We start from the raw sequence: 14898 nt of genomic DNA, 5'->3' as shown, positions 1-14898 counted from the left end.
TTGAAGTAGAAAAAGCTTTGCAGAAGAAAATTGGCACATTTTTCCAGTTTACTGCAGCTATTCAGCCTTCACTTGAGTGCCAAATTTTTTCCTTGAGAAGGAGTGACTGAAGTTACATGGAAGTGAAGCTATTAGCAGTATCAGGTGATCCCAACATTTCTGTCGTTGAGCACAGGTAATAGCAGTCTCTGGTTGAATTCAGTGTGAAACAGAGGAAGGAGGGTGGGGAAGCCTTAACCTTAAGCAGACCAAATGACATTTGGGCTGAGGGTGAAAATAAACAGCATAAGCAAGAGTAGTCTCCTTAACTAAGAAGTGACTGGATATGCTCTGGAAAAAAGCCATTGCTAGATGTCTGAGGGAGTCAATATGTTTTTCACATGCAAAAGGAGACAGTCACAAGGGAAGGGCATTATAAAAACAAAATATCAGTCATTCCTCTCCTGTTTATATCTAATGGTTTGAGAGACCCAAGCAGTTCATAGTGAGCACAACACCTGTAAATCTCAAAGACTCGTTTTGAAGCTCTTAACTCCATCTTTTTCTGCAAGAGATATTTTCATGCCTTCATAATTTTTTTCTGTTTCTTCTCTGATGTGTTAGACTCTGGTTCATTCATTCCTATTTCTGTCTGATTTTGAAAAGGAAATAATGAGATGATTGGTTACTCTAACACCTTTATTCATGGATTCAGTTAGATATAAAGATGGTGAGGTTCATTTGGACAGAGCTCTTGTCCTGAATGGTTATATTCTCTTCTCTTCCTTTTAGTGTCCATGAGGTGAAGCGGAAAAAAAACCAGATCTTATTACTTAGGAGTATTCATAAGGTGGCTTTTGTAGAAATCGATGTAGCTGAGTTACGGTACAAAAAAATGAAATTCACCTATTGTCAGCCTGATCCTAATATGAGGCAAATCTGATTTCTCAGCTGTTCAGTAGGATCTTTGATCAGATAAGGTTACCAGCTAATTACAATCTCTGTCATTGATTGTAAGCTCAAGTATCAGTCCTCTCTTTCCTCATTGATCGAAATTGTAAGTGCCTCAGAAGTCACAGATGTTTCATTTTGCACTCCTCAAAGGGAGTATAATAAAAATGAATATTATTTGGTTTTCTGACTGTTTTAATCTTGTAGTAGCCTTGTCTCTCCTTCACACCTGAGGATGCAGCCACTGCTGATATGAGACAGAGATTACAGCTGGATGTTGATGATGCCCTTAACATAACAGCTGGAGTCACTCAAGTCCTTGACCTGTTTCTCAGAGCCACAGCCCCTTTGTTATCACAAGTGTCAGTGGAATGCTGGTGTTTTCCCTCTAGATCAGTGCAGAAGTTTGTATTGTTTACCCGAGGGTAAAAAGGATTCTAGCTCCTTTAATTTTAGTGTTTGTTAATTCCTCCCTGCCCCTTCCCCCCCATCCCCTCAAGGTAAGCTTGCCCTACGATCTCTTAAATTTTACTACAAATCAACATTAACTAGTAGAGGTAGTGAAAGGAAAGAAAAATACTTAAAGTGCTTTTGAGCAGTCTTTCACATTTTTGTGGATATATCATGTTTTTGATTTTAAATACCTACTGTAGGTTTCCATTCAGAAATACTGGTGAAAATCTCTCCATTCAAAGTTCTGCTCCTGTTGCTTGTGTTTTGCATGTTTGAAAAAGCTGTTAGTGAGTCAGGTGAAATCCTGTGGGAAGAGGAGGACAAGATTCTTCACGGGGGAACAGTAGCATCTCTAGAACATAGAGCATAATATTCTTAGCCTGCAGGGTGTGGTAAAGATCACTCCACTGCTACATACTCAATGGGAATTGAAAGATGAGCTTTGTATATGCTGGAGGATGCTGCTGCTTGGAAAGCCACTGAGGTGAATTTTCTTGGAAGCAAAGAACTGCATGCCAGAGAATATATTTGAGTGGAGAAGAGTGGGTATTACTTTATAAAATGTATAATCTGTTCTCTGATTAGATGTGTTTGAGGTGATGAGCTTTTAATTTTTGAGAAGTTCCGTTTCTAGTTGTTAGTCTAATAAAACCTTTGTTCAGTTGTAAAGCCTTTTTCTTTATTGTCTGAAGAATTTGCTGCAAGGAAGGAGATCTAGGCAGATCTGCCTCCAAGGCATGGCTGACTGCTCTGAGTCCCAAAACACTCTTGTCTTGATACATAAACTCCTGATAGTACTTCAGGACTTCAGGTGATTTTTTTATTTGTGACACTCTTTTCCCATGTGAAAATGATTGTTTATGATCAATTCAGGGAAGTGTCTCTGCATATTTTATAATGGAATGCTAGTATGTTGCATTTTGATTATTTATATCATTATTTATATATAACATTTTTGTCTAATTCTTTTAGCACTCCATATATATGTAGTAGTGTGGGTCTAGGTCAAATTCAGGGTATTTTGCTAAGTTCTACTATCTTTTCATAGTTCCTGCATAAAACAGCTATTTAAGTACAAATCAAGGGTCTCTTTCTCACTGTGATTGCCTTAATTAACTTCTTAACATTGTGATAGGTTTTGGAAAAAAAACCAAAACTGTTGTCTGGTCAGTCTCTTGGGAGGGACAGCTCTGTGTGAAAAATGACCTTGGAAATTGAGGATGTGGTTTGACACGTTTCGTTTTGGCAGAAGCACTTGACTGTGCTTCTGTGGGGACACACCAAACTGGGAAAAGCTGCACGTTCAGGAATAGCTGATTTATGTATTGTGCTTGCTTCCCTTGCCTGCTTTCGCTTAAGAAAGTGATTATGGAATGTGTGGAAGATTTCTTAAGCTAGCATTGCAGAAAGCAAGTGTTGCATAATGCCTTTAACATCAGGTGTTCATTAGGATTTGTTAGAAACACAGTTTCTGCATGTGATGTTTGTTCTCCCAAGTTCATTTGTCTGAGAAGCCAGTAAGTAATAAATTCTTCTCTTCAGGTATGGATGCAGCATATACTGACATCTTGCCACGTGTGAGGGGTAGATGTAGGAGGGAAAGCTGGTTTCAAAACACTGGTGTTATAAAGCATTCATTCCATTTTTCAAAGCCTGATCTCTTTGGCTTGATACCATGAAAAACTAATATTTTGCAGCTGTCTTTGGTAACGGAACTTTGCATGACCAGTGACAAAACTGACAAAAACCCACTGCAGTATTTAATAAATTATGGCATTTCTACATGAGCTAATTTTTTTCTTCAAAAATGTTTGTTATATAGCATCAAACCAATTAGCCTCCCATAGATGTAACCCAGATTTTTCAGATTATGAGTTCTAATATTTCATGTCGTAAAGATGTTTTTTCACTTGACAGATAGAGCCACAACTCAAAATATGCAGAAGTTACCTGTGTCTAATTCTGGGCTGCTGATTGTAGTTCAAAACCAGCTGAGTGTTACAGGGCTCCTAGAGTAAACAGTCATGGTACTTACCTTCTAGTGTGCCACTTTTACCAAAGTATAGGGCAGACAGGACTGTCCAACTTAGAGATACACTCTTAGGGCACAGTGACAATTATAATGATTTTTTAAAAGTAGAATATATGCTAGATTTTTGTTAACTCTGTATTTTGGGTTTGGGGGAATTCTTTTATTCCTTTTTGTTCCTTAAAGTTATCTTTCTGTAATATCTTTGAAAGCTCCAGCAGAACTTCTGTATGCCTTGTAAGAAATCTGTTTCTGCTAGGACAGACTTGTTTCATCCTCACCATTAAACAGTGTTCATATCTGGGTCTTATTTCCTCTCTTTCTTCAAGTCTTTCTCTCTTGAATGGATTGCTCAGGTCAGTATGTAGTTGCTTTGAGCTTACATAATTTGAAAAACAGTGACTTTGCTTTAAATACAAAATAACTAGAAATTCTGACTTAGTCCATCTAGAAGTAGGAGGAAATATCCAGGTGAAAATTATTTCTATGGTCATTTCCTTGCTCCTTCCGTCAGGACAAAGCTGTTCTAATTAGCTGAGATGAGTAGTTAGAAATATTTTTCAAATACTACCTATTAGACTCAGAAATTGTATTTAAGCATTTATTATTCTATGAAGTTTAGAAAGCAAGCAGCTATTTTCCTAGTTAGATAATTTTGCTTCTTAAATGGTAGAACTTCGTAGACAAGGTTAACGGTGATCTTCATACCAAAATGTTGACAAGAAAGTAAAATAAGGGGATTTTTTTGTTTGTTTGTTTTTTTGTTTAAGCATGCAATTTTCCCCAAGTGCTTTCCAGTTGTGTGATTTTTGGGATCAGTGAGCAGAAGGAGATTCTTCAAGGTTGTTACTAAACAGTGTTTGGGGTACATATTTTCTCCTAGTAGTAGTAGTCGTAGTACTGAAGGCAAAACAAGCTTGGTTCAAATTTCAGGAAGCATATTCAGACCTTGCTTACAAAATATTTTGTATCTCTTGCATATGTAGCTTTGAATGGTTAGGTGGTTAAAGTGTAACCTTTCCTGCCTGGCTTTCAGGGTGAAACATGCTTGCAACAACACACAGTGCACTATGAGGCTTCATGGTAGTATTTCATGGGGTTTATTACATTTGTTTTCACATAATCCTGTTCATGTTGTTTCTTTGGGAATGTTTCATAGGATTGTGATTACCTGTTGCTCTTAAAATAGCTATTACTCTACATTCTCAGAATAAAAGTCATAATTCTGTAAGTTGAATAGTTGTGGAGAAAGTAGGAGGTACCAAAATACAGACTTAACCTTTACCAGTTCACTTCAAGTCTTTGTATCTTAGAGCTGCCTATGCATTTTTTTTCCATTTATTGAATTTTTAATATGCACTCTTTCTTCCTCTTTAGGATGAAGAGAATGGGAATAGACAAGGTATGTCTTGTTTTTACTCTCTTATAGATCCAGTATATTGAATGCTTCAGCTGTGTAATAGACCTGAATTGCTACCTAAGAGCTGGAAATTTAAAATCACTTCAGTGTGAGCATCAAGCTCATTGATCAGTCACTTAATTCTAGCTTGTGCCAGTCAGTTCCCCTCCATTTTCATAGCTTTCTCCCTCTCACATTGCCTTTGTCTGCTTTCTTTCTTAATTCACTCATGAATTTAATTTTTATAAATTTTTGGTAAATCTCCATCCGAGTTAATTGAAGTTTCTCTTTGGCATCCATGCTTCCTTTTTGCTGATATCTTACTGTTCCTTTAAAAGAGTGAAAAACATGTTGATTGAAGAAAAATGGTTTCCAGCTTGGGACCCCATTCCCACTTTGATTCCCCAGTCTGCCATGATGGTGAGGTACAGGGGGCAGTGGGATTATGTGCACCGAGTGCCCCGTGCAGGGTTCCCCCAGTGCTCTGCCTGCCTGCCACGGCAGTGCAGCTGCCTGGGGGACAGCATGGGCTGGCTGCTGCTTCTGGTGGTGGGTTCTCATTTGTAGCAATGCATGGCACCTGCTCTCAGTGTAGCTTTAAGTACCTCCTTTAGCTGGAAGACAAAGAGTATGTCTGAATTCCTGTTTCTGTTTCCTTTGTGTAGCTGTGATATATTAGAAGCATTTTGGGAAGTATGAATTTATTTGAACTTCCTTTTCTCTTGGAATCAGATGGATTGATTAATTTCATCCTCCTAGTTTTACTCAGCTGTCATCACCTGTGTGTTAAACAGTGAGAAGTTAATCTCTTCATACTTCTTATCACTCCCCAGACTTGAAGCATCCTGTATCTGTTTTGACTTAGGAAAAGGCAGATTCCTTTAGGAAGGGGGAAGGGAGTTGATCTTTTGTGCCAGACCAGTGTGGAAGACACCACTTGTGGTCCAGAGAAAAGTTCAGTGGTGTTCTTGTTCTTACAGGGAGAGCTCAGGCAGCTAAAGATGTAATGTAGGTCTGTTTATCTAAAATGTTATCTGGGAGCTATTTTTCAGTAGGGAAAAACAGCAGTAAACAAATACTTAGTTCACCATGAGACCTGTAAAGGTGGAAACAAGATTACTTTCTGGAAATTTTTATGTAGCTTCTAAACCCATGAATTACAGCTCAGCTATTGCTTATTTATAGCACCATGGTATGTTGTACGCCTTGAAATACAGATCAGAGGGCACAAATGCCCTGAAAGTGAACAGCATTCTCATGAATGAGAGAAGGTTGGACTTGTCCCCCTGGAAAGAGAAGAAATGACTGTGAGGCAGAGGATGTGGATGTCAGTAAAAATCAACTTGCCAATTTTGTGTATTAAACCTTTAAAAATAGCAAAATGGACGAAATGTGTTAGACACTTTTCTCCAGCATTTGACATGATCTTTGGGGGTACGGGGTGGATGAGATCTTTATTTACGTTGTTGCAGGTTGCTTGTTCCCAAATAAGGGGAGTAGGCAGCTTGTGCGGAGAAAATGAGGAACAACGCACGTGGCATTTCGCATGTTCGCAGGAGTGATGCTTGTTGAGCAGCAGCAGGTGGGGCAGAAGTTCCGTGCAGGGTTATCCCGGGATTGCCGGAGCGCTCCGCGGCGCAGCACGGGACGGAGCCGCTCCGGTGGAAACGCGCCGGGCGCTGGAGCCACCTGGTGGCGGGCCCGTGCATTGCAGTCCAATTGGGAAAACGGCCTCTGTGAAGCCCTGCCGAAATTAACTGAAAACACCGTGTTGAGAAACACTTCTTTTAAAGTTTGTACGCGGTAATTCACCTAATTCGCTTGATCTTGCCTCTCTGAAAGACTAAGCTAAGGGGATCCAAACATTTCGTTTTTGTGGAGCAGTGTGTGCCAGTGCAGAAATGTCTTTTTTGTGTCAGTTTTCAGTGAAAATTTATAATTACCTGCCCTTTATGCTTTGCCCTTGTCAGAGATTAAGCTTACCTGTTAAAAATGAGGGTTTCTTGTCAAATTCAGCATTTATATATTTGATTAGGTGAGTGTGGATAAAAGCATCTCTATTGTTATTGCCTTTCATTGAGACCACTTGAATATTTTTCCAAAGGATCAAAGCACCTAATTAAGTCTAGAGGGCAGAAGATAAAAGCATGTACCCTGTTTGATGTATTCTAACAGTGAAAGAATTTTTTTTATATTTTTTAGGTTCTGGTATAGAATTTTAGTATATAGTTAGATCAAGCTCCTGGCTTGCAGTAATCTTCCTTTTGGTAAGCAGTAAGGTTTCAAAGCGTTTATAATGGAAGGTAATGCCAATTTGTCCAGGAGAGCTCTTAACTAGGAATGACACCAGAGGGAGATGATGGCCTAAAAGCAAGATTGGGTTGTCAGGCAAAGGAGTTAGGATGCTGTGACCAAGACACACTTCATGGTCAACAGCAGGAACAGAAAGAGACCACCTCAACTGTATGCACATGAACAAGAGAGAGCCTACAGGACAATAGCAGGGAGCTCTCGTGCGTTTTTCAGGAGCTTGCTGAAGCCCCTGCACACTCGCTCAAAGGAGTGGTGGGATATCCCACAGCAGAGGGCCAGGGTGCTGCAGTGGATGAGTAGAGAACGGGCTGGGAGACCGTAGGGGTCGAGTTGCCTTTGTGTTCCAGTTGTGAGAACAGCAGGGATGCATGGAGCTCTGGCTTGGGATGGATGAGGAGCTGGTTTAGAGCCTGTGGCCAGGATTTGTGGGCAGTGTTTTGGTGGGTGTCTGCTGCTGCCCTCTCATGGAAGAGGTAGCCAAGGCTTTCTTCAGACAAGAGGTGGAGGAAGCACGTGCTGCTTCTTGTGGGAGACTTTAGCACCCTGTTATGTGCTGGAAGGGCATCACAACAGATTTAGGGTCAACATTTTGTAGTTAATATTTTAAGATTTTCAATTCTTTTCCTACTTTCACTGCTCCAGGTTGTTGATCTTAAGCCAAGTCATTGAAAGGCTTCTCTAACCAGGTGCATTTTATCAGAAGATACAGATTTTCCATGGTGGATTCACTGGTCACTGATTGGAAACTTTTATCAGCTTCTACTGCTTACCAGAGAATCTCTGTTATACTGACCAGCCTGTATTACATATTTCTTGGAGTTGTTACTCCCAGAAATAACTTGGAGTATTTATTTTGTGTGTTTTGAGGGTGCCTTGCTCTTAGTTTTCCATTCTTCCTATTTTCTGGAGCTGCCCTGTTTCAATACTCAGTTATTTATTTAAGTGGCATCTCACAGATAGAAGTCTTCCAGGAGAGCATATTAGGAATATTTGGAGCCAGACTGAAAAATACCTATACCTATTAAAAACCTAGCATTCTTATTAAAAACTTGCACCTCATTAGGTCAGTCAAGACCTAATGAGTGGAGCTGGAGGAAGAGTTCATGCCATTTGATTTGATTGTGATGTAATATGATTCTGTATGTTGTCCTTCAAACATTACTTAACCTGTAAATGCCAAAACACAGGTTTGGTACATATGAAAGTAGTTTCTTGTAAATTGTCCTAAAACATGTTTTTCTTCAAAAAATTTTGGCTTGGTGATTGTGATTAAAGTGAACAGTGATAAGCATAAACAGATTGAAAGAAATTTTATCTTTTAGTAGAAATAAGCTATTTTGTGTCTAACACAGTACCTGGAAATCCAATATCATTATAATCCAGTATCTTTTTTTTTTAATAGTATGATGTTCTTGCTTTTTGTACTTTTATCTGTATTTCTATGTAGAAGTACCTGTAGCAACTAGGAGCTCATTTTCCCATAAAAATGAAAGTCAACTTAGATATATCATTCAGTGTATTTCCTGTAGAGACCCAGTGTGTGCTTATTAATGAGGCCTTAGACATATTTTCACTGAGAAATCTAGAACATTAAACTTTATCACCAGGCTTTTTTTTTTTAACATGCCTAAATATGTACAAAAGTTTCTACCCTTCAATTGTTTATGCTAAATAGTTGCAATTTATTACCTGGCCTCCTTCAGCTCTGTGCAAGTCTGCTTTGGTAAGGTAGAGCCTTTGAGAGAAGGGTGGAAAAAATGCAGGAAAAGGTTTTTTCCCCTGCATTACTGCTGCTTACATAAGGCATGGAGTTTTTAATATTTCATTTCTTTTAAGAGACTGTTGATTTCTGTAATGTGTTTATGTTCTCCCAGGATTTAATTTAATCCCATGTTTTTTAACATCATGGTATGTCGGCTCAGTCTGTTATGAAATAAGCATATTGTGCCTGTGATGATGGGAACAAGGTAGATCAGAACAAGAGGATGAACATGAAAGCAAATATGTGGAAGGGTCATAGATGGCTGGGGTGTTAGGGTCCAAGGTATATGATAGTAGAATTAGGAGTAAAAGACAAGAGGTGTGTAAGAGTAATGCTTCAGGATAGTGGGACAGTAAATTGTCCTTTCTTGTGGATTTTTGATCCCAGTTAATTTTTTGACATCTAAATGTTGAGAATGCAAAAAGAGGGCTCATTCAGTTTTCCACTAAGACCAGAGCCAGATGATTCCTATAAGGGAACACCCTTATAGTACATCCAGACTGTCTAATGGATTCATTTTCCAGCTTGTCACATGTATAATGTTTCTCAGTGGTTTCTGTTGAATTCAAATGATCTTTGACTTTGAATAAAAACATGAAGTGTAATTCCCAAGGATTTAAGGGAGGGTCCGTAGAGTCACCGCTCTAGATAAAAATTGTATTGCTCTATGCTTATCTAATGACTATAGTAAATCCTCTAGACTAATCATAGATTAAATTTTAAACTTAAAAAGGTTTCATTTGAGAGGATTGAATAAAGTCATAGTAATGGCAAATGATGCAATGAGAAAACAGTTTTGGAGAGCTTGTAACTAAGCTGAAACTGTGTTACATACTTTCAATAACATTGCCAAATTATTTTCTCATCTTCTCCCCCTGCCTTGGCATGTAGATAGGGTTGAGGTTGTATTACTCAAATGGTTTAACAGAAAAGTAAGCAAAAGAAGAAATACCATTTTGGAGTTGCCTAATCAAAATGCCAGAGGTGCTTTGAGAAATAAGAATGTATTTTTCCTGTGTTAGAGAGTTGAATGCCAAGTATTTCTCTGCTAAATGACTCAACAGCACTAATTTACTTATCACATTCTTTCAGAGGCTCATCCCTGTATTTCAGCTGGTGTTTTTCAGTTGAGTTGCTTTGAGCTTGACAGTGGGTGAGATAAGCTCTGTCGGGACTGGGCTGAGACCTTTGGGCTCCTCTTCCAGAGTGGATTGCTAGTGGAGAAATGCTTACTATGTGTGAAATTCAGTTTGTAGATTATAATATGTAGAATGATCTCTCAGTTAGAGGGATTCCTCAGTTGGCCTCCCTCAGTTAGATGTAGTCCTGACAGGTTTGTGATTTATATTTAATTAAATATAATCTCAGTTAAGAAATGTAAGTTCTGCTGTACATTCAGCAACCTTTTTGGAGTAGTTTGGGAAATGATTAACAGGTTTTTGATTGAGTAATCGATTGGAAGTATTTGCTGTGCTGTATCTGTTCCCCTCCCTTTGCCTGAAAGGCATCCCAAGAATCCGTGCCGCTCAGCCGTTGTTGAACCAGTAGCGCTCAAATGCCTTGGATGCCCAAAAGCATACTTGTTAGATCTTCATGCTCAAGAGGAATGTTCCTCCTCCTTGAGTCAGAGAAAGATGTGCACAAGAGCCTGTCTTAATTGATTAATCTGAGGTGTTTCATGAGGCTGGTTTCTTGAATGTAAAAGTCATCCTTTCACTATCTGCTGAGCACAGGGCTGGGAATAAAAATGTTCTACAAGAAGTTATTTTACAAACTTCTGTAGACTTTATTGAATTGATGTATTATGAGGATTTCTAAGCACAGTTCAGCTGTCCAGAGCAGCAGATTTTTTTTTCCTCACCTTTTTGAAGAGGAGTAATGGCATGTTTTTAAGCAGTGGCTAGCTGGAGAGACTTTGTAAGAAAGTATGTACTATACTGCGTTCCAACACTTGCTGGTTTGTGTTCTGCAGGTCAATAGAAAGAGCTCTGTCAGCAATAGCATTTTGGCATGAGATTTTTTTTTTCCTTTCCTGTTCAGGATGTAAAGGTTGTTCTTTGCATAGTCTTTATGACTCAGATGTTTTAATCTGTGTTTTATATCAAAAGGTTAATGACTTCAGAGAAACGAAGTCCTTGTTGCTAGGTTGTAGTGTGTTGGCAGATTATATAGCATAACTTATGCCATGTCATTTTGTTTTCCAGGTGAATCATAGAGCAGTACAGTAATACTGTCTGGTCTGCAGAGAGTAGTTTTTAAACTAAGTCATAGTTACTGCATTTGATACAATACTGATTACGTTCCTTGTATTTCAAACTAGATTTTTAGGGGATTAAGCTAGAATTGGCACCTAGATAAAATTAATTTCTATGTCAAATCTGGGGGAGTTAGGAGAAGCTTTGCTGAGTATTACCCTCCTAGATGTAAGTCAGTTTTAAATGTTACCTAGTCTTAATTCTACTCTTCTGTTTAAAAGTAGTTGTATTTTTTTAAATACTTCCTTTTATCAGGGAAAGCATTTTTGAATTCTAATATTTTGCAAATGTGGTGGTTGCTAGTGCAACATATTCCCCTCTGCCACTTGTGGCCTGTTAAACATGTGTCCGGAAAGCTTCCTTTTAATTTTGCAATGGGAGACTTGTTTTCTCCTGTCAGTCTGTGAAGACATTATTGACTTGAAGTCTCAGCTCATATCCAGGCTGTATAATGGTTAGATCATTAATGATTCCATGATATGTTCCATGAATAAAGTCTTTATTTTGCAGTCATTTGAACAAAAGTTAAAACAAGGCACTAATTTTAGTTTCTAGATTTTACTGTGATCTCCGTGGTTATTGTAAGTGTTATGTAGTCTCTGATTAATTAAAAGATTTGCACAAAATTATGAAAAATATACTGGCTCAGAAAAACCTTCTTGCAATAAATAGGTTTTCTGTCTTTGTCTTGCATTTGATTTACAGGTGCTAATGCTTCTTCAGGCTACTTTTTCTTAACTTTGGTTGTCTAGACTAAGGACCTTATTATTAAGACTCTACTGATTCCTTACTGTCTTTGTTTAAGCCAATGAGTTTTTGTCTTGAGCCTTCTATGTACTTGGGGATTTATTTTTCTTTCCTTATTTCTGATGATGCTGAATCTCTGAATTAAAAGTTCAGACACCAGTTTGCTTACTCTAAAGTTATATTTTCATTTAGATTACATCATTGAAGGAAGTCATTGCACTGCAAGCAGTATTTTAGTTGTTCTGTTAGCAAAACTACACTACTGCCTGGACAAAAACTTGCCTTTGAATTTATACTGACTGATGACCATTTACTCATGCTGGAAATTTTCAGCATGTGTAAAAAATGTGATTTTGTTTACAAAACAAAAGTGTTTACAAAACAAAAGTGTTTACAAAGTGGTACAGGAAAGGTCAACTTGATGGGCTTTTCAGTTTCTAATCAGCTGAGTTGTGTAGTAACCAGCTTTATTTGCTTTTTTCTTTTCATTGCCCTATTGTAAGACTACATCTCTCTTTATAGCTACATTTCAGGGGGAATTAAGTACAAATTAAGTTATTTTAACAGAAGTTGTGCTTTTCATATGTGCTGTTTCCTTGCATATGTGAATGTGTTACTGGCAGCTCACACTTTGTTCTTTGTGTGTGCATGATGTATTATTTTTCATTTGCTGTTGAAGATCTGAGAGAAATTGTTGTATTTGCTGCTAGCCTGCAATGCTCAATTCCAAAGTATGTTGTTTTGCTTACAAAAGTATGGAGAAGGAGGAAGGAGGCAAAAATCATATGCAGTAATGAGCACTGGAAAAGCACAGGCTTTTATATCTTACAAAGCCTTTTATATAAGGGTTGTATGTCTTACAAACTAGAGGTCTACTTTTACTGTTCTTTGTTGCATCACCTTGTCAGGAATTGCTGGCATGCTGCAAAAAATTGGTCTTTTCAATATTAGAAACAATAATCATTAATCCTGACAGAATGTAGTGCACAGCTGGAGAACTTAGTGTAAATCTCTTGGCTGTGATATTCTGTTCTAGATTGTGGTGTTTAGGAGGAGGGCAGTTTAGGCTCTCATTTCTAGGCAGCATCTTGCTTTTGCCTGATAATTGGGTGCAGACAGGACCACATGGAGATTTAGGCATAATTAAATCAGAGTGTAGTGAATGTTAAATTTTGAGACACGAGGTGAGTTATTAGATAATGCATTTTACTTGACGTTTATTTCTATGATGATTGAGTGCACATTTTCAAGATTTATTCCCCTCAGCTGGTCTGAAAAAGTACTGTTAGTTTTTTACTGTCAAAAAATACTGCTTAGCTTTGCTCGAGTTTCAAACTCCAAGTATAAATGTACATTGAGGTTATGTATTCAAGGAAGTTCATTTCTGTGTTATTGATTAAAGAAGATTTGGTTTGTATCTAAATATGTAGACGATCAAGGAGAAGTGAAGAACATATATTTATCTACCAGCGCTTGAGAGTTCTAAGATTTCTTCTTGTTTCTACTTCTGTTTGGATGGTGCTGAATTGTGAAATGAACCTGTAAATGTAATAAACATTTTGAACCTTTTATCCTGATTTTTTGCCCTTAAATAGATTTTAGTGTGGTGGTTGACCTTTTTTAGGAAGTAAGAAATACTGTTTAATATAACCTCCTTCTGCAAGTAGGACAAAGAGCCAAGTTTAATGAGCAATTAGCTTTCTGAATTGATTGATAAAATAGCTGTGGAAATGTGAGGTGAGTGCCGTTAATGTCCTGGTGTAGCTGACAGGCAGGTCAGAAGTCAGGTGTCAGGGAAGCCTGCAGCCTCTGGTCTCCATAAATTGTGGCAAATTTCCCCTCTTACTCAGAAGTGGGAAGTGTATTAAAGGAGTTCTGTGTTACATACTGAATGGGAAAAACTTTGTGCCTGACCTCTTGATTTGCATGTTCAGGTATGGACAAGGCATAAAGCAGCACTTGTGTTAAGCAAACTAGCAGAAGGCCACTGACGTTTTTTTGAAGAGTATTTTATAAAGGAAGCTGAGGTGTGATAAATTAAATGTGCCATGGAAGCTGTATTATTTTTATTTTTCTTGCCACTTTAGGAAATGTATGTGTCTTCAGTAAAAGCTAAGTGACAGCACTCGGAAGGATGTTTGGTGGTCCTATAAAAAGTCATATTTTAACTTCATTCTTGTAAGCGGTTGAAGCAACCTTTTGTTCGTAGCATCTGGGTAGATTAATCTTGGAGCTTCTCTAAACTTGCTGAAATGTTACTGGCTTTTTAAAGGACAAGACCCATCACATGTTCAGTGTCTATTTAAATCTGCAGATTAAAAATGACAGATATTAACTTTGGCTCACAAAGAGCATTTTGTATGTCTTGTAGCTGTATCCTGCTAATCAAATTGTAAGTATTTGGGGACTGAGCTGCCAGCTGGAGTTTATTGATTTATAATTCAGTTGCTTTATATATAGTATTTATCTGATTTTGTCAAATAAACTTTTTGATTATTTACTCCCAATCTGGAACTATTTTGAGAAGGCCCTTTAGAGCCATATTAGTGAGCCATTTTGTTGAACTGTTTTATGGTAAAATGGCAGGATACTTGAGGATCTGCACAATAAAGGCATTAGGTTAAAACCAGGATCTGAAAAATGTGAATCATAGTCACAGGGTGATCTGGTTTTTTGCAGTTTATTAAAGTTTTTCAAATGAACTTTGCCCACATGGAAACTGAACTAAAAAAAAGAGGTTTAGGGGGCACCTTATTTATATTCAATAAATACTATTGTGATTTATTAAACATTTTAGGTGGAACATTTAAAGCTGTGGGGAAAGTACTTTCAAAAGCCTAAGCTTAAGACTTGTGCCTAAGTCAAAGGCCAGTCATTTCAGAAATGGTTAGATCCTAATAAGGCCAGTTTTAAGGAGTTTCTTTTATCAGCAATGCCAGTTTTAAGCAATTCCTTTATTCTCTTGAGCTGTTCCTTCTTTTCCTTCAGTTTAAGCCTCTCTCTCTCTGCT

The 14898-nt window shown here is 37.9% G+C and overlaps 1 protein-coding gene across 5 annotated transcripts in view; it reads left to right on the top strand.

Moving 5' to 3' along the window:
* Positions 1 to 14898, top strand: part of ARHGAP21 (Rho GTPase activating protein 21) — a 112664-nt gene that overhangs the window by 47574 nt on the left and 50192 nt on the right. For 4 of the 5 annotated variants that reach the window (XM_068171611.1, XM_068171628.1, XM_068171629.1 and 1 more), the window contains one exon: positions 4790 to 4814. The exons of the other annotated variant lie outside the window; for it this stretch is intronic. In XM_068171611.1, the coding sequence (XP_068027712.1) occupies positions 4790 to 4814 (25 nt within the window). The remainder of the gene's footprint in view (positions 1 to 4789; positions 4815 to 14898) is intronic. 5 annotated transcript variants of the gene reach the window in all.

This window comes from Anomalospiza imberbis, chromosome 1, assembly GCF_031753505.1.
Source record: "Anomalospiza imberbis isolate Cuckoo-Finch-1a 21T00152 chromosome 1, ASM3175350v1, whole genome shotgun sequence".
Taxonomy (NCBI): Eukaryota; Metazoa; Chordata; class Aves; order Passeriformes; family Viduidae; genus Anomalospiza; species Anomalospiza imberbis.
This window is presented reverse-complemented; position numbering and strand designations above follow the sequence as displayed.